This window comes from Malaya genurostris, chromosome 3 (assembly GCF_030247185.1).
Source record: "Malaya genurostris strain Urasoe2022 chromosome 3, Malgen_1.1, whole genome shotgun sequence".
In the NCBI taxonomy this organism is placed as follows: Eukaryota; Metazoa; Arthropoda; class Insecta; order Diptera; family Culicidae; genus Malaya; species Malaya genurostris.
In genome coordinates this window covers 274,002,002-274,022,688 of record NC_080572.1, presented here as the reverse complement: position 1 = coordinate 274,022,688, position 20,687 = coordinate 274,002,002, and the positions used below count along the sequence as shown (strand labels likewise).

The window sequence follows — 20,687 nt, the reverse complement described above, 5'->3', positions numbered from 1 at the left end:
GAAAGAGATTTAAAAGTAGACGTCGGAAAATTATATTTGAGGTGGTCTTGAAATGCAAAACAGTGACTTCCGGTTGATTATTATCTTTTGAAAGTTCTTGCCATTTTCCTCTAACTCTTTATTCCTTTAAAACACTATACCGGAAGTCGCCATCTTGAATTTCAAAACTACCTCAAACATTATTTTCTGACATCTACTCATCAATTCCGTTCCGACAATACCTATATTGTATGGGTTTTCAAAGAATATCAACAAACCGGAAGTCGCCATATTTTAATTCAGAACCACCTCAAACATCATTTTTGGACATCTACTCATCAATTCCGTTCCGAAAATATCCATATTGTATGGGTTTTCAAGGAATATCAACACACCGGAAGTCGCCATCTTGGATTTCAGAACCACTTCAAACATAATTTTCCGACATCTACTCATTAACCCCGTTTCGAAAATACCCATATTGTAAGGGTTTTCAAGGAATATTAGCAAATCGGAAGTCGCCATCTTGAATTTCAAAACTACCTCAAACATCGTTTTCTGACATCTACTCATCAATTCCGTTCCGAAAATATCCATATTGTATGGGTTTTCAAGGAATATCAACACACCGGAAGTCGCCATCTTGGATTTCAGAACCACTTCAAACATAATTTTCCGACATCTACTCATTAACCCCGTTTCGAAAATACCCATATTGTAAGGGTTTTCAAGGAATATTAGCAAATCGGAAGTCGCCATCTTGAATTTCAAAACTACCTCAAACATCGTTTTCTGACATCTACTCATCAATTCCGTTCCGAAAATATCCATATTGTATGGGTTTTCAAGGAATATCAACACACCTGAAGTCGACATCTTGGATTTAAGAACCACTTTAAACATAATTTAAAGACATAACATCAAATATATCTTCTCATCAATTCCTTTCCGAAAATACCCATATTGCAAGGGTTTTCAAGGAATATCGATAAACCGGAAGTCGACATCTTGGATTTCAGAACCACCTCAAACATCATTTTCCGACATCTACTCATTAACCCCGTTCCGAAAATACACATATTATATAGGTTTTCCAAGAATATCAACAAACCGGAGGTCGCCATCTTGAATTTCAAAACTACTTCAAACATCGTTTCTGACATCTACTCATCAATTCCATTCCGAAAATACCCATATTGTATGGGTTTTCAAGGAATATCAATCAAACGGAAGTCGCCATCTTGGATTTCCAAAATACCTCAAACATCATTTTCCGGAATCTACTCTTTAAACCCGTTCCAAAAATACCCATATTGTAGTAGTTTCCATGGAGTCGGAAATCGCTTTCGATGAATGACAAAACCTCTTTTTACGAAGTAGGTTCGTAAAAAAAGTTTACGTTATTTGGGATTTGGTTCGTAAAAAAAGTTTACGTTATTTGGGATTTGGTTCGTAAAAAGAGGTACGTAAAAAGAGGTTACGTATAAAAAGTGTTCGTAAACGGAGGTTTGGGTGTATAGTATATTTGGCATACTGAACAGAAGGTTTTTTCGTTGTTTATTGTTCATATCTTCATAAACAGATTTTGTTACGTATTGTTTTATATATACACTACTGGTGGCTGCTTTTCAGCACCGGACCACCAGTTCAGGGTCGTTTACTTTTTGGTCTCCGAAGAAATTCCACTTCACTACTCGGTTTTGGGTGGACTTTTCTTCCCACCTGTGGTCACTGAGCGAATCGTTTTTCGGCGGAAACAAGTTACACAAAAAACTAAACAAAATGGACGACACAGCTTGTATATAAAAAAAGACCGCACAATTTTAAATTTTTAAACACTATATTCTAAGGAAAGAGCTCAATGAAACAGAAAGATTGTCACTTTTGTTACTTGCGCAAGTTTATTGACGAACGTCTTAGCTCAACTCTCCGTTGCGGCCGTGATGATCGTTGGTCGACTTGGTGGTTCCTGGCGACGATGAGCGGGGGGGCACTAGCTTCGGGGGCGATGAATCAGCAACGGGGATCCAGATCCTGCAGCAACTTGGCCTATATGGAACGTAGGCCTGCATTTTGTACACAACCCGGAAAGTTGTACCGTACACTATATTCACTAGCAGCAAACTTATCGATACTAATTATTGATCCCTTTGGATCCACTTTGAACTTATCGATGAAGGAATTCTGAAGCGGATTGATCCATTTGGATCGACTTCCACTAACTTTTTTTTTGAAACGCACTGTCACATTGGTTTGTGACCCGCTGCTACGATCTTCACTCTTCCGGGCTGGTAATATACTCGAGCTCCCGCTTAAGGGTTTTCCCGCGGTTTTATCGGCTTGCTGTCCTTTTTCCATCCCAATCCCACCGCCACCTTCAAAGCAGGCCACCCCGCATTTTATGCTACGATGATGACAACGATGACAGTGTGTAGACAGATGACGGTTACAATGATTTATCGTTTTTCTGGTTGGTGTCTTGGTTAGTGTTTGTACCTACTACACTTGTTTACTTTTATTATATAAATATGTAATATGATTTGATGTATGAATGGTATTAAACAATAACAAAGATATATATATAAATTGATGAATATAAATAAAATAATATTTCTAAATAAATAATATATAATTTAATAATAAATATGCAGTAAATAAATGTAAATAAATAAATTTTGAATAAATAAATAAATAAATATGTTGATAAATAAATAAATAAATAAATAGAATATATAATTGAACAAAACCCTACTTTTGACACCAACCTTTGTTATTGAGCAGAACTTAAACGTGACTCAAACATGTAAACACGGACTATGAACGCGATTGATGTTTAGATTCTACTCAGACATTTACTGACAATGAAATAAACAAAAATATACAATATTTGAAAGATATATACAAGCTGGACTCAGTGACCAAAGGAACAACATTGTGACCATCGAATAACAGGTCACAATTTTGATTGAAGGCGCATAAAAAAAAACAGTTAGTTAAAATTTAATTCCGCTCGATTGTTTTAAAATCGTTGTGAAATTTGTACCTTGTATCAAATTTGTAATTTCAAATACTATACTGTACTTTTATTTTTGATAGAAAAACAATATGGATTAATTCAATGTTTAAAATGTCGATGGAAACAAAGTTTCAACTAGTTTACTTGAAATAAAGTTATTTTCAAGTTATGGAAAATAAGTTATTTCAGTATGGCATTACAACGTAACGACAACTTATTTTTAACCGACATAGAAACTAGAAGAAACTCCGCTTTTTGAGTCACGCAAGTGGTTAGATGTTAGTAACAATAACTCAAATTTCTGGTTGCAAACTAGTCGCAAATAAGCTAGTATAACATAAAATGTTACTTGGGCAAGCTAGGGCTCGTAAAATCAGTTTGAAGCTTGGGCCCGTTTGAAAGCAATGATCAATTTCGAAGATCAAATTGCTGTGACTTGTTGGTTCCGAAGATGTTTATCTTTGACAGAACAGCCAAATTCCACAAAAGAACTGTGATACCGAGACTTTGCTTTGAGAATGGTGCATTTTCTAGAAAAGGTTTTTTTCCCACACAATTAATGAAAATAGAGGTGATAACAACCGAAACCCAAGCAGTCAACTATGGTTTCGTGTAATAACATTACACCACGTTTCGTCCGGGACCATAGCGTGAACCATTGGCCATTGGTAGCCAGCAATGAAGACTTAATAACGCCTTGATTCTGATTGACCATCTATCGTTTACGCCATCGTCTGTCGAAAGTCGTTGCATGTTCCATTACTATGTTCGCCCGCAAATGTTCATTCTTAAGCGACGCGTACAGAAACACTGTCATTTCTCGTGATCTCGTGGTCGCATTAGCTGCGCCATACAAAAAAAAAAAAAAATAGCGTGACGTGACCTGATACTGAAAGGGAATAGCGAATTCTTCCATTACAGATTATTGCAAACAATCTAGTCACCTTAGCAGAATTCGCGGTACATCCCGCGAACGAGGGGTACTCTAAAATTCAGATAACATGGAATGTTACCACCCTTAGCATCCAATGAGGGTCCCCCAGCCAAACTCGCATTTGATTTTATGCTATTCTGTCCGCGGTGTCTTTTCTGATCTGATTCAGCCGACAGACGATGCGCCCTACATTCTGAGGTAGTCCAGTGTACGTCTTCGTCATCGTCGTCGTCGTCGTCGTCGGTGGGAGGAAGCCACTGTAACAGTCTTATAACGAGCATATACAGGTAGTGTGCGTGATCGGAATCGGAAGTGGCTGCTTTTTTTTTCTTGTGCTTCACTTCAACCACTGCAAATCATATCTTCTGCTTCTTCTTCTTCTTCTTCTTCAGGCACATTTCGACGGTACGAAGCCATCAGAGAGAGAGAGAGAGAGAGAGAGAGACGTGTGTCCCGAACGAGATTCAAGGTGGTGAAGGTGGTAAAAAAAGTTCCCAGTGATTACACACTGTGCCGGTACCAATGGGGGGAAGTTCTTCGAACCGTAATGGAACTGCGACCGGGCGAGGCTTGTTATCCACCGTAAGCACGTGGAGCACGTATTCGGGGTGTAATTTTATTAAAGGAAATACAACCCGCACCGACCTTCGGGTCATCGTCGATCCGTTATTCTTCTTCCCAACCGAGCAAAAGGGGGCCCGTCGGTTGCAGGAGGATGTTTTTTCATCACGAGCTTAGTTGGAAATATTCAGCATTGTTCGTGTGCATGTGTGTGCTTGTGTGTGTGCGTTAGCGAACGGATTTATGCATTCAATAAAGAATCGAGCAGTGGCACGTTTTCCGGAGGAAACCCGTAGAAAGAGAGATATTATCGTTTCCTTCCTTCGGCTGAATGTGGGAAGGAGAGGTTAGGGTTCGAAATTAACTGTCCAACTGTTTGGGATTGTTTAAGTGAGATTCGTTTGACGTTAATTAAGTTGACGATGATGCTGCGGTTCTTCTAATTAACTTGAAAACTTAGGAAATTCCCCATCATCTGATTGATTCCAGATTGAGTACTAATTGGAACTCGAAAAGTTCGTTTACAGATTGTTCGAACAAACAGAAAAAAATGGCGTTTTCTGTAAATGGCCAGTTATTGCCAACCACGATCGCCTGAAACCATGTAATTGGTGCAACCTGAGTAATTTACCGAACTAGTTTGGTCAATCGAATGCCATGCCGTACCTGTCTGACACGTTTCACCCATCGAGGCCCATCAGAGATCAATCAGTATGCTTTCTGATTCATCGGGTCTATTAACAAAAAAAAAAAACAAAACAAAACAACTATTGCACCAATGCACAATTTCGGGGTCTCCTACCGGTCGGTTTGGTTTGACCGTTGGTGGCCATAGGCACCGTTTTTTGTTTTTTTGGATCCTTCCTAAGCTAAACGAAAACCGAAAAGTGCAAATGGGTGAGTGAGATAATAAGGCTTCGGTGGAAATTGGTTGTTGTGTTAGAGACAGCAATAGCGAGAAAAAAAGCAGAGAGAGAGAGAGAAATTGAAAGTTCGGTGGCTGGCGCAGTTCACCGAACCGAAATGGTTTTGATGGCGACCTTGAAATTGAAACCGACGAGAAATGTAAAAAAACACGATCCTCCATTGGGGCAGGAGGGCGGTGGATCATGGCTTGCTTGGTTGGTTTGGTTGATATTTGAAAGCCGACAGCTGATTTCGGTAATTTAAAACTTTAACACTAGGTTTTTTTTTGGGTGCTATGAGAAGTGCAACACCAAATAGCACAGCACGGTACGGTCCGAGGTTCGTGTCGAAGGTGAGGTAACAGCTAATGTCCATGTAGGCAGATAGTTTCTACATAAATGAAATTTGATTGGCGCAGAAGTTTTCATCACATCCTGCGGGCAGTCATTGGGCACCGTTCAGTTAATTATTCAACGAAAGATATCGACTGAATCTGGTAGTCTGTAGTCGGTACATTGCATATGCAATCGGGACAAGTTTAAACGAGTTTGAATTTTGAAGTTTTGATCGTGACTGATTGGCTTGCACTACGTGTAATGCATCGAGATGGACACTGGAAGAGCGTTTCTCAGCTCACGTGCTACCGGAGCTAAGCTTTTTGCCTTTCTCTATAGAAAGGTATTAGAATTGCTGGAAAACCGACTTTCGAACGGAGCCTCGGAAACCCATTGCGTTATATACCATTCGACTCAGTTCGACGAGATCGGAAAATGTCTCTCTCTGTGTGTGTGTGTGTGTGTGTGTGTGTGTGTGTGTGTGTGTGTGTGTGTGTGTGTGTGTGTGTGTGTGTGTGTGTGTGTGTGTGTGTGTGTGTGTGTGTGTGTGTGTGTGTGTGTGTGTGTGTGTGTGTGTGTGTGTGTGTGTGTGTGTGTGTGTGTGTGTGTGTGTGTGTGTGTGTGTGTGTGTGTGTGTGTGTGTGTGTTTGTGTGTGTGTGTGTGTGCACTTTTCGAAGATATTTGAACGCGCTCTTATACATATAAGGGTGCCAATATTTTGGGATCACCTCTAATTTCGTAAAGCGCTAGTGCTCAAAAGTTTAAGCACCTTGCAAAATGCCCTCATGCAAAATTTGAGCTAAATCGGTCATGCGTAAGGGAATATTCAGGAGTGTTCTAGTTCTAGATGCATAATTTATGTCAGTTTTAAAATTTAAATCTAGAAATTATAACAAAATAAACTGGCAGCCCCAGCAGCGTTTTATCTGTGTTTCAAATATAGAAAAAATAGAACGGCAATGTATACCAGTTTTAAATTTGACAGTAGAACTGGTCGAATAAATAAAACTGAAACGGATTGCTGGGGATACGTTTGTTTCAGTTTCAGTTTTATTATAGACCATATGCTGCCTGGCGGTTATGCCCCGTTTACACTTCTGCTGGCTGCCAGCATGCTGGTGTCAGTGTACTGCCCTCTTACGAAAAAAACGTTCAACGGTGGTCCTTCGTTGGTCTAATACTTTGGGTCATTGGACCACAGTTGAACGTTTTTTCCTAAGAGGGCAGGACACTGACACCAGCATGCTGGCTGCCAGCAGAAGTGTAAACGGGGCATTAGGGTTTGAAAATTTTTGATCTTGAAAAAGTACCATAGGGGGAGAGTACATGAAATTTCCTAAATCGATCTTTTTTTTGATGCCGAAACTCCTAAAACTGCATGAAACGTCGAGATTTAGTGTCATCTAAAAAAAAATTTTTTTTTTTGATAAAATCAAACTTTCTGCACGGAAAGACCGAAATCAGCATTTTGGCGAAAAAACTAGTTGATTTTCTGATTTTAGTTAGTTATTTTTTGAGACAACTAAAAAAATCTTATTTTTGCTAATTTAGATTTTGTCGTGAATACGACTTACTTTACTATGGGGCGCCTTTTCAAAATTTACCGTCTGAGAGAGTGATAAGTTTTTGATCGTGAATATCTCTTGTTGTATCTAATGAATCAACATAATTCTTGCGACATGCCATCGAAAATATATTAGGTAAAATTTCGTTTTATTGCAATTGGCGTCTTAAGTTCAAATAACTGAATAATTGGTTGAAACAACTGAGTCATTTTTTTGCTTTCATGCATTCAAGTAACTTTGCTGGGATTGTGTCTTTGCTCAATTGCACGAGTTGTTCGCTCAGGGTGTTTGGCATTGCTAAACTGAAACGTTTCATTACTTGTTTGTGGTGCGTGTCTTTGTTGGGTGTCGTTGCTAAGCTGCCAGCACGATAAATCAAAAATGACAGATTAATTAAAACAACAGTTGATTAGTTGTATAAAATTTTCACCAATTAAAATCAGTTTATGTCTTTTTCTCCAATACAACATCGTATTTATACCTGCCAATATAGAAAAGGCAACGGCGACTGAAATTTTTTTTTATCGGTTGTAGTGTGCCATCTAGTGTCTAGTAGTCATTACGGTGTTAACGTTTTTTCGGTGACAGAGTGCCATATAGCTGCATATTGCAGAAGCCAATTCAACCATTTATGTTGGTTGAAAACAACGTTCTATTTCTCGAATTTAACTAAAAAATTAGTTGAATGGAAATGAAGTGTGTATTAGCTAAGAAATGACAGCACGTTTAATTGGTGAAATCAACTAAAAAATAGCCATTTCAACAAATATTTCATAATTATTAAGGGAATGACAATTCGCAAAAGTAAGATTTTTTTAGTTGCCTCAAAAACTAAACTAACTAAAATCAGAAAACTAACTAATTTTTTCGCCAAAATGCTGATTTCGGTCTTTCCGTGTGTGAAAACCGACTTTTGAACCAAGGCCCGGAGAGCCGAGTGCCATATACCATTCGACTCAGTTCGTCAAGTACGCAAAATGTGTGTGTGTGTATGTGTGTAAAAAGCTGTACAATACGATTCTAGCTGGAAATTTGAACTGCATAATCATGGACGACGAAACCTACGTGAAACTTGATTACAAATCCTTGCCGGGACACAATATTATACGGTGCGAAAAGGGCAAGTGTTAAACCAGTCCAAGACATCGATTGAAGTCGAAAAATTTGGTAAGAAAGCTATGGTCTGACAAGTAATTCGTAGCTGCGGTAAGATTTCGAAACCCTTCATCACCACTGCTTCAATGAAGAGCGAAATATACATCAAGTAATGTTTACAAAAACGACTTCTACCCATGATTCAAAGCCACAAGGATCCTGTTGTCTTCTGGTCAGATCTTGCTTCTTGCCACTACTCGAAATCAACGGTACAATGGTATACTACCAAAAATGACACTTTCGTCCCAAAAGACATGAATCCACCAAATTGCCCACAACTTCGACCAATTGAGGAATTTTGGGCATTAACGATGGCTCATTTTAGGAAACATGTCTCGGCAGCCGAAACCATTCAACAGTTCGAAAAAGATTTTAAAAAAGTATCAAAACTTGTCGCCAAGAAGTCTGTACGGAATTTAATGAGGAACGTTCGCAAGAAGGTGCACCAGCTAGTCTACAATGGCTAAGTAGCAAATGTTGAGAAAAATATTCTGTTGTTGTAGTCTAATATTATCAGTATATTGAATAAAATTTGAATATCTAACACTTGTGAATTATTTACAGCGAAATCAAAGTGCGTTCATACTTTCTGGGACAGTCTTTAAATGTGTAAAAATCGAATGAGCATTCCATGAATGTCGAAATGAGTTAGGGTGAAGCTAGAGAGAAAGCGACAGGCGACGCGATGCGAAACTTGACAGATCGCACGGAGTCGCGCGGCAGAGCTCTGTCCATTCAAGTTCAGCAGAAAAATGGCATGCGTGTCAGAGTGAGTTCGATGCGATCGGTCAGTAGACGCTTCGCAACGCATCGAGCTCACTCTGACATACTTGTCATTTTTCTGCTGAACTTGAGTGGACGGAGCTCTGCCGCGCGATTGAAGCGATGCGAAACTTGACAGATCGCACGGTCGTTTTCTCTCTGGTTTCACAGTTTTTTATCATTATTTTCGGTACTTCCAGAACACCGGTATTCAGGGATGACTCAAAACGGTTGGCGTATGACGATGAATTATTATGACGAATGAATTTGTTCAATTCATTCCAATTAATGTCGGAGTCGGATAAAATTCACCAATTTTATAAGCTCTCTAATATGATTTTTTTTTTCATGAAATTCGATTTGGCCTTCTTCGAAAAAACACGATTCAGCTCCTCTATTTTCGATACTTTAGAAGCCGAAGTCAGTTAAATTCACCTAAGAGATTGTAAACCATTTCATTTGGGTCGAAGTTTTTGAAAATCAGTGTAGCCATCTTTGAAAAATCGTATTGCGTTCCAAATTTAATTTTTTGGCTCTTTTCAGGGTCGGAAACCGAATACCGTTGAAACTGATATAAGTTTATTTTGGTCATCGACTATCAACATCTGTTTAATTTATGTGAAATGGACATTTTTCCCCTAATCACCCTGTATCTTTTGAACAGTAAGTAGGATCTGATGAAAAAACAAGAAGCTTTATGGGATTTTGAATATTAGATGGAGAAAAACGGTTCAGCCATCCACGTGAACAATGAGTGTCATTATTTAAATTTCGTAACGTTTATCATCCAGTAGTTTCTTTTCATATGAGTCTAAGTTAGTCGATAAGACTTTCATTTGAATCTAATTGGTTAAGAAGTCTTTGAGAAAATTGAGAAGTTTGATGCAGGTGAAATTCAATAGCAGGTTATAGGACCAAGAGATCTTTCATTTGAATCTAAATTTGTGAAAATTCGTCCAGCCAGTGGTATATGACGATCAATTCGGAATTATCTTTTTCAGTGATTGCATAACTTTTAAATAAAAGAACACAAAGGGTTTGATCTCACTGCACTAAACGTCATGAAAAACAGTACAGTCTTTTAGTGCTGTATTCAGTTTTTCAAGTGCGTATTAAAAATTGTGTTTCACTTTGCTTCCAAACATCGCTTTATCATGTGCGCTCAAATTTCCTTTTATTGGGATGGAGAGGAAAAGTCACTTTGAGTATATATTTTGGGGCCTCCATTTTAGACAGTTCATGTGTTCGGCGTGTTTTCTCGTAATAATATGGTCTACAACTTCTCCGAGGAAATGAGTTCTCTGTCACGCAATGGACTCACATTATAGCTTTACCCAAGTAACAATTTTTGTTACGAATTTCCGAAACCTTCTATGGGAGCATAGAACTGTTCATATGAGTCTAAGTTTGTAGAAATCAGTTAAGCCATCTCCGTTAAAAATAATGCAATTTTTTTTCACACACAAATTTGTTTATCTCGACAATCTTCTTCGAATGGTATAAAGGTGTAAAAAGTTGTGTTCTTCCAACAATTATTTTTGCAAGCAGTATAAATCAATATAAATATGAAATTATTTTGAATTCCAAAATACTGCCATCTTTCTAATACATATGTCATGTTCGAACGATTATGTTGCCAAAAACGAACCGTGCTAAAATCGAAACGACATGAAAAAGGGTGCTGTGCATAGTCGTTCAGGTGTTAAGAAACAATTGCATGAAACAGTATCTGGTTAATCCTTAGATGACCATCTGAATTGGCCAGACAAAACTTGTTTGCGTTCGGTACGTCAGCGCTTTATTTTGAATTGCAAAGATTATTATTACCCCTCTATAGAGAAAGGAAAAACATGGTTCAAAAAGTTTGAATCTAGATTAATTTTGGGAAAAATAATTGCCTAGTGACTTTTTGTGACAGAGTCCACGTGTTCAGAAAAAGCCACTGTACTGTTTTCTGGCTGTGGCTACCGGAAAACAATGAGTTTGTAGACGATATCGAGAAAATAGGATGTGTTGGTTTGTATTTTTGAATACTGGAGCAATTACGATATTACTTCTTATATAGATACAAAAATAATACTAAATTAGGCACATCGGAAGCTCGAGAAAGTGCTTTGAAGATGTGATTAGTTAACTCTGTTCTGACAGATGGTATGAAAAATTTCAATGCTTACAATTTGTTCTGGCAACCGTAATTGTAAGCATCTCTCTTTACTCACGAATATCATTATTGCAAGGCAAAGTATGGTTTCATGTTTTTTTAATGTGGACTGAAGAATTACCCTTTTGTCACCCCTCGGTATTATGAGTGTGAGAATGAATAGTTACATGATTATGATATTGACAACCAACAGTTTATTATCCGCATTCTTTGAAAAATATAAAAATAACTCTTGTTTTCAAATGTTCTGAATGGCCAATTATAATGATGAACCAATCTGCGTTTCGGCTGCTTCGCGACGAGGAAATGCCGGTTGCTTGGATGATTGCTTTCATTTTCTGAAATGCTTCTGATTGACATTACATTAGCGTTTTTTCGTTCCGGTCGTAGAATGCAGTGGGTATTCTGTCCTTGGATCTGTCTTGGAAAGTGCAGTTTTTTTTGTTGTTGTTTCCCACAATGTGGTCCGCGTAATTGTACACCTCAAAACTATTACTCCGAACAAATGTTCCCCGCCGGATTCCTGTCCCAAGCGATGCAACACGAATTCATTACCTTTTTGCAGCCCTGTGGTGCAGTGTCTTTACCGAAAGGTACACAGCGTACAGTGCGTTGTGCAGTCCTCGATATGGCGGTGTGCTTAATTCAATTCGGTTGGTGCAACAGTACGAGTAACGACTACGGCCACCCGTGAAACGAGAGCCGCGCATAAAGAAGTGGCACTGGAAACTACTACTGCCGAAATAAATTGACTTAGATCTTTCGATTTTGTGGTGCGAGTACGAGACGTATAAAACGACCAGTTGGTCGCTGGAAAGACATCATTCGGCAGTACTCATCTCACCGGACCGGTACCGGGCACCACCTCTAACCAGCGAATTTTCCAGTGCACTAGGGAGCGCAGTTCTTATTCCAGCGCGAGACTATCATGAAGGTAAACGGATTAGGATTTTCACCAAAAAAAAGCCTTTCTGATTGATTTCTTGTTCTTGCAGGCGTTCATCGTATTTGCCGTGGCTTTGGCAGTCGTTGCCAGCAGCGAAGTGGAAAGTTCCAACAAGGACAAACGTAGCTTGTGGGAACACGAATCATTCGACGAAAGTTCGATCAAGTTCCCGGAACACGAGCAGCATGTGGAGGTCAAGCATGTGGAGGTGGAGAAACACGTTCCTTACCCGGTGGAGGTCGAGAAGCATGTCCCGTACGAGGTGAAGGTTCCCTACCCGGTCGAAGTCGAGAAGAAGGTCCCGGTGGTAGTGGAGAAGAAAGTTCCGGTCTATATCGAAAAGAAGGTCCCGGTCCACGTTGACCGACCCGTTCCGTACCCGGTCGAAGTGAAGGTTCCGGTCATCCAGAAGCAGTACATCGAAGTGCCAAAGCCATACGCAGTTCATGTGGAAAAGTCGGTCCCAGTGTACATCAGCAAACCCGTGTACGTAGAAAAGCCGATCCCAGTCACGATTCACATCAAGGAGCACAAGAAAAGCTTTTGGGGTTAAGCACTGTGGTGGATTAGTTAAGTCAATTTAGAACAGACTGAATAAATCGATACTGTTTTGTTTTTTTGTTACGAATTACAGATTTTTACTAGCAGTATGTTGTTTATCTTGTCAAATGGCCGCGACCTTTAACATAACATGAGCAGTACATCCTTGTCGTGTGAAATAAATTTTTCCACTGCTCCTACGCAAACCACCTACATCCAATTGAATCATTTAATCAAAACAAGCTAAACGGGGAAACATTGTGTAAATGAAATTGAATTCCCGTAATAGGAATTAATATTTAAAACAAAATGAACTTGAATGCAGCGAACGAAAGCTTGCATATGTCAGGAGCAGAACTCGAGTGGGACACATCCGTAGTTACCGAAATGGGGGTGGGGTCGGGTTTAGGGTTTTTGGGGCTAAACTTGTGCAATTTAGCCACAGCAGCAGCCCGCTGTATTACCAAAGTACCAGAGTAAACCGGCGGTCGGGTGTTCCGTTACTGAAAGTGCCATCGTTCAATCCGCTCGGTACACATATCGATGGGATTTTGCATATGAAAACTGTAAATTCAATTCAACCCGTTCATGTTTTATTCAGTCCAATTCGTTGCGATAGGGCCAGCAGAATTAGATAGTAAAACAAAGTGTGTAGGGAATGTGGCAGTTTTTTTCTCTTTTTCCGGGTTGTGGCAAACGAAACAACCGATGTGCTAGTTCTGTGCTGCCATACAACTGATTGCAGTCGTTACTGGTTTAATAAATATTTGTCGTTGGTTCTACGGTTATCGGTGTCTTATTAGTACCAATCGGTTTACATCCATTCCAACTATAATCTTATGCACTTCACCCGATACAGACGATGAAGAAACTAGTTCCAATCGGATCCTGAACCTGTGGATTGACACAGTGCGGAAAATAAATTGAAGTCGAAGCAAGTAAATCTCCATCTCCATTGTTCACTGCGAAGGATGAAGGATTTTTGAACAGAAAAAAAATATTGTTTGCTTCATCAGCTTGACGGAAGGATGACGACCCGTCAGTCCCTTTCCTAGGTGTGACGGAGTAGGTGGTTTGGGCAGACGTTCTGACAAAGTAAAGAGACAATAAGATATCAAGTATTGAGAACAACTCACTTAACGCAAAAAAAATCCTGTTTTAATCTATTAAGTGGAGTCCCTCATGTTTTCAATCTATATATATATATATAAAGGGTGATTTTTTAAGAGCTTGAGAACTTTTTTAAACAATAAAACGCATAAAATTTGCAAAATCTCATCGGTTCTTTATTTTAAACGTTAGATTGGTACATGACATTTACTTTTTGAAGATAATTTCATTTAAATGTTGACCGCGGCTGCGTCTTAGGTGGTCCATTCGGAAAGTCCAATTTTGGGCAACTTTTTCGAGCATTTCGGCCGGAATAGCCCGAATTTCTTCGGAAATGTTGTCTTCCAAAGCTGGAATAGTTACTGGCTTATTTCTGTAGACTTTAGACTTGACGTAGCCCCACAAAAAATAGTCTAAAGGCGTCAAATCGCATGATCTTGGTGGCCAACTTACCGGTCCATTTCTTGAGATGAATTGTTCTCCGAAGTTTTCCCTCAAAATGGCCATAGAATCGCGAGCTGTGTGGCATGTAGCGCCATCTTGTTGAAACCACATGTCAACCAAGTTCAGTTCTTCCATTTTTGGCAACAAAAAGTTTGTTAGCATCGAACGATAGCGATCGCCATTCACTGTAACGTTGCGTCCAACAGCATCTTTGAAAAAATACGGTCCAATGATTCCACCAGCGTACAAACCACACCAAACAGTGCATTTTTCGGGATGCATGGGCAGTTCTTGAACGGCTTCTGGTTGCTCTTCACTCCAAATGCGGCAATTTTGCTTATTTACGTAGCCATTCAACCAGAAATGAGCCTCATCGCTGAACAAAATTTGTCGATAAAAAAGCGGATTTTCCGAATGGACCACCTAAGACGCAGCCGCGGTCAACATTTAAATGAAATTATCTTCAAAAAGTAAATGTCATGTACCAATCTAACGTTTAAAATAAAGAACCGATGAGATTTTGCAAATTTTATGCGTTTTATTGTTTAAAAAAGTTCTCAAGCTCTTAAAAAATCACCCTTTATATATATATATATATATATATATATATATATATATATATATATATATATATATATATATATATATATATATATATATATATATATATATATAAATAATAACGAAAAAAGTGTGTGTTGCTAATGTTCTCTGGTATGCGTGGGCCGATCTTCAAATGATTTTTTTTGTTCGAAAGGTGACGTTTATGCGGAGGTTTTAGGCTTTAGTACATAAGGAAAATCCTTCGGGAAAGTAGAGAAAAACTAGAAAATTGGTTCGTTTAGAATTGGAAACTTTCCACTCAATGCATGCTAGATCTCCGACGATTGTTTGGTATATCGAGTTGTGTAATGCTTGTCCACTGGACAGCAACATATGAATACTAGATTATTGATAAAATCGTTTGGCGCCAAACTAGCTGATTTATATTCAAATTTTACTGAGCCTTCTTGATTCACGTGTTTCTTTATTTCGAACCACATGTTCACTTAAGTATGGGCACGAAATGCACAGTCTACAGGTTTCCATTTTTCAATATATATCATTTGTGTTCAATGCCGTCAATTAAAATTAAATAACGACTGTAAGAAAATAAAGTCATTGACGAGAGCACGTTATTTTATGATTCGTTGTTTTCTTTAAATTTCAAAAATGTGAATCTCTACCTTTACGGTGGATGTAATTATTGCTACCACAATGCGCTGAACTTTCATCCAGAGACAACAAGATTGCAGTGTTCAATGGAGTAATTCCATTTAAATTCGAAGGATGTTTGTTTGGTTTGTTTTTGGCCTAAATTTTACATAAGCATTACCACTGCCCGAAAAGTAAAATTTGCATCACCAGTTGGGGCCAGTTGTAGTCATACTTCTTGAATTTCATTACATTATACCAATCAAAACTTTGTTGCAAGAAGTACTTTCAATCGATAAATGAAATAAATTTGGAGTAAAATGCGAATATAATTTGGTAGAGTAACGGCAAAACTGTTCATCTCAATATGCAAAAACTAATTGTCAGAGTGAGATCCGATATCTCTGTTCGATAGATGGACTTTAAGGGTAAGTTGAAAATATGTGCATTCGCTTCGAGTTTTCACGTCGCTATAATAGTAGTGTTGAACTATTCTCGAACTATTCTGTCTGTGGTATTGCTTCTTAGAAACGAAACAAAGATGCCCACTTAGAAAAAAAACGTTCAACGGTGGTCCTTCATTGGTCCAATACGTTGCATCATTGGTCCAATGAAAGTCCAATCAATCGTTCAACGGGAGGCCAACACGGGGCCTTCGTTTACCGATTTTGAAACAGACCGTTGAACCGAATGCCATTTTTTTCGTTCAACAAACCCGGCAGACAGAGGTCCATTGTTGAGCCATTTTTAACATGAAGAGTTGGAGCCCCGTTGGACTAGTTTTACTGCAGAATTTCTGAAGTTTTCTCCACTTATTTGTTTAAACTAACAATACATACCTGCACAATACTTCTACTTCACGTAGAATAACAACAAATTTTCTTTCTATATGAAGGTAACACTTAATTTTCACACTATTTTTGCAAGAGAAAAAACAACAACAAACCGTTCCAGCAAATTGAACGAATATTTCGTGCAATATGTCGTTCAACAAACAAACAAAATTGAACGGCCTGCTGAGAGGGTGTTCATTTCAAATATCGCTTCATTGGATCGAGTACTTTCAGGCAGTGTTGGTGATTGCCGAAAATTTCACAGAAGCTGCTATATTGCTATCTATATTGTATACAACATTTTCAATCCGGTAGAAGATGCTACAAGAACTTGAGTCTCTCAATGCATGAACCGCGAGAGAATATTTCTACATTTCTTCGCTCCACTTCATACTCAAAGTATTTCACGGCTCTTAAAAAAAATTACAGTCTGATAATGATCGTTGCTGTGTGGAATTTCCCAAGAGAGAATCGCAAGTTGACAATTATCGCAGAAAATCCAGTCGATGATTCAACTAGATGATTCTCATACTAGGTTGCAATATTTCAAAACCCTTGTGTGGAGCATTCACATACATTTTCATAGACACAACTTATACAAAGATTATATGCACATAGTTAGAATAAGCGGCAATAGTAAAATGATTCTATCGCAATTATCAACTGCCTGTATAGAATCGGATCGCGAAACGAGAATAAGCGACCGTTTGTTGCTTCAGAGAAGATCCCCACAGCGGCGTGCCAACCTTTGAGAGAAATCGAGAGAAATTCGCTCTCGCACTGGTGTCGATTCTATGTTAAATGAGCCATGGCGGGTTTTTGTTGTTGCGATGATTTCTAACTTTCTTTGATGGCAGTGATTCAATCGTTGAAGAGTTGCCAGCGAACGTTCTTTGATACGATAAAAGCCATCCTTGCTTTCAGGCAAATACATTTATTGCAAATCCATTCACCTTCGACATCAATAATAGATACTTGATACCTTTGGAGATTTTGTGCGTATTTTTCTCAAAATGACGGTTATTACGGTACGGTACGGTTATTCATTTGAGCCCAAACGTCTTCATTTGACCCAGATACGATCCAAATTATATCAACCCGTTCGAGACGTCCTTGGGGCTATTTTTCTCTAAACATCGGTTTTTGCAGAGTACTTCGAAACTTCAATTTATTATGTGACTATAAACAGTTCCGTACAGCATACTCTAACCAACACTTCTGTCGCTTTTACGGACATCATCGAACGGGATTTGAGAATCATCAAGTTGACATTTTTTTCCTCTTTGAAACGATTCATCAACTTTCTCACAAACTGAACAGTTTCTGCGATCGAATTAATAACAATTGCTGGTTCATTTTATCATTCAACTTCATTGATCACGAACAATCATGGCCACATTCTTCTGAAACCATCTTTCACATAGGTCGTTTGATTATTTTAATTTTGTGAGTGAGTTTAGTGAGTTCTCCTAAACAGTTGTAGATGCTGAAAGAAGGGGAACAAGTGCCAAACGCATAAAAACAAATGTGTAAGGTACAGGAACAGGTGCAGAAAGTACAGGAACGCGTACAGAGATGAAAAGAAATTGATTGAAAGTTTTTGATTTATTTAAATCTGATCTAATATTATTGTGCTACGAAGTGTGCAGGGGTCCGCTAGTATTATTACTAAAGATCATTTTCAAAAAACTTTTCTTTTAATCTTGAATAATTCCAAAAAAAAAGTTGTTTTTAGGTATAAACTATTCTTACCTTTTCAATTAATAAAAAGTTTTCAGATAAGCTTGGAGGAGTTCTTCGGCTTTTGCAAAGTCACAATAAATGACGGTTTGAAATTTTGAGCTCACTTCACCCTGTTATTCTGGAACCGGAAGCCGGATCCGAACAAGGTTCTACTCAAACTTATGACAAAATGATACTTTTCATTTGAATCTAAGCTTGTACAAATCGGTTTTGACGTTTCTGAGAAAATGGAGTAATTAAACACATTTGATATTTGATGTTACGTATTAGTTAATTCAACGCTAAATATATTTGACACACAACCATATCCATGTTCAAAATAATCATATTTTAGTGTTATTCCTAGGCGTTCAATATGTTGGTAGCTCAAACATAAACTATTCCGTAAAACCATAATATATTTTGTTCAAACAGAGCCTTTTAGTTATAGACAATCATGAAAATGATCGTAATAAACCTTCATATCTATTGTCACATTTTCTTTTAGAAATATTTTGTTTAAATCTGATATTGAATTATTTGACCTGGTATCTATTATATAGATAACATAGTAAATAGGTGTGTTCAATTATGTGAGCTTATTTGTGTGCTGCAGATTATTTTTTCAAAGTACAATACATTTAAACTTTGTTTCTCCTTTCTGTGCGAATCAAATTGTCTGGAAATTCTGGCTTACGTACTCCTCGATTCAAGATGGCTTTGGGTCAAGAAAACGAAAATATTTTTCTGAACAAGTTTATTGAAACTTCTGGAAAGGCGGAACTTGTCAAAACATCTGAACTTTCAGGTGCGGTCAACGAAAATGTTTATTCGTGGTCAATTTCTGAAAACAATTACACCTTAGATGACCTAAAAATTATAGAAAGAGACGAAGTGGAAGCGTTATTACCCAGCCCATGACGTATAACTCAGATAAACTTATTTTTCGTTTCAGAATTTCATTTCTGTAACAATTTCGTCATATATCAAGCATATCAAGCATATTTCATATTCCATTTAAAGACAACATGAATGGTTCATGAACGATTCACTTTCAGATTAAATGGAATGTAAATTATTTTCGAAAAAAACTATACATACATATATGCTTATCTCCAGAACAACCTAAGGGGCTGTCCATAAAAGACGTGACCTTTTGTGACAGAGGGAAGGGGGAGAGGTTCTTGGAATGTGACGTCCAATATTTTCAATGAGCGCATTTTTGATATACCTAATTATATTACTGCTTTGCCCTATTTCCTGAAAAAATCTCCACAATAAACGTTTACATTCTATAGGAAAACGTGTATTTGTTGATGTAAAAGCTTCTTCTTTTAAATTCGGAAATGAATGATGCAGGAAATCATTTCTGTTGTGATCAGCAAAAGTGCACGGAGGAGCGAGTAAGGAGAAATTAATTTTGCCTAATATGAGTAAAAAAGAAAAAGATGCTATCAAATGGTTTAACTTAAGTTATGCACTGACAATTTTTTTAGTAATTTGACTTTCTAGCATTGATAATAGTATATCATAAGAATTTCTTTTATCTGATTCTGATGCAGTTTATTCAATTGTACTCCATTTGAAAAAAGGCGGGAGATCAACGATTTCAGACTTAGATCATGTCATGTCTTATCTTGATCATATGTGATTTTCCTCCACCAACATCAAAGCTGATCGAATCATCCAATAATTGAACTTACATAAATCAAGAATCATTTTAGCTCAAAATCACTACCCATTGTGTGACGGAAGATCAGTACCGATATTGATCGATGTGATTTAAAATTCACTGATCAACTGATCTTGAAAAGATTCTTCGGCAGTGATCTCGATTTGATGAGGTTTTGGTCTTTATTTTCTCAGCCCTGTATGCTACACCAAGGAAATTTTATTCTTTACCTAAAACAATAATATATCTGTGTACCCCTAGGAGGAATAAATGATGGGGAGTCAAAAATCGCCAAAAAAGTGTGACGTCTTTTATGGACAGCCCCTTAACAATATGCTTGAAAAAAAACTGATTGATATTGAAGTAAACTGTTTCTCTTCTCCGTGTACCGGTTTAGAATACTTTTTCATGTAATCCTAAGCTTGTGAAAATTGGTCGAACGGTAACCGGGAAAATTATCCTGTTACTCCGGAACCCGAAGTCGAATTCGGATGAAACTCAATAGCAGGCTATGGGATCATAGACGAATTTCGCGCTAACTCGAACAAATGTTGGCGGCATGTTACAAGAAATACTTTGTTTCTCCAAAAATGAGCAAGACTGTTTTTTGAAAAGGGCCAAACTTTTTAACCTTTTTTTTTTCAAATGGCTGTTGTCGAAAAATCCTACAAATCCTACAAAAAGAGCAGTATGAGTGATTTTAAAAAAAATGTTCAAGTTTTTTTTATAAAAACATGGGAAGAAATTCTAATCGATCCCTACACTGAAAAAAAAATTGAAAATTTAAAGTCAGTTTAAAAAAAAAAACTTTTTAATTTGGATGAAATTTTGTTACAAGATAGGTAATTATG

At 37.8% G+C, this 20,687-nt stretch overlaps 1 protein-coding gene across 1 annotated transcript; it reads left to right on the top strand.

Moving 5' to 3' along the window:
- Positions 1-11,516: 11,516 nt before the first annotated feature.
- On the top strand, positions 11,517-12,971 carry LOC131437882 (mantle protein-like). Its single transcript, XM_058607528.1, has 2 exons — positions 11,517-12,309; positions 12,371-12,971. Exons 1-2 carry the CDS (start codon positions 12,304-12,306, stop codon positions 12,872-12,874), a joined length of 510 nt encoding a protein of 169 aa, XP_058463511.1. The 5' UTR covers positions 11,517-12,303; the 3' UTR covers positions 12,875-12,971.
- Positions 12,972-20,687: the final 7,716 nt, after the last annotated feature.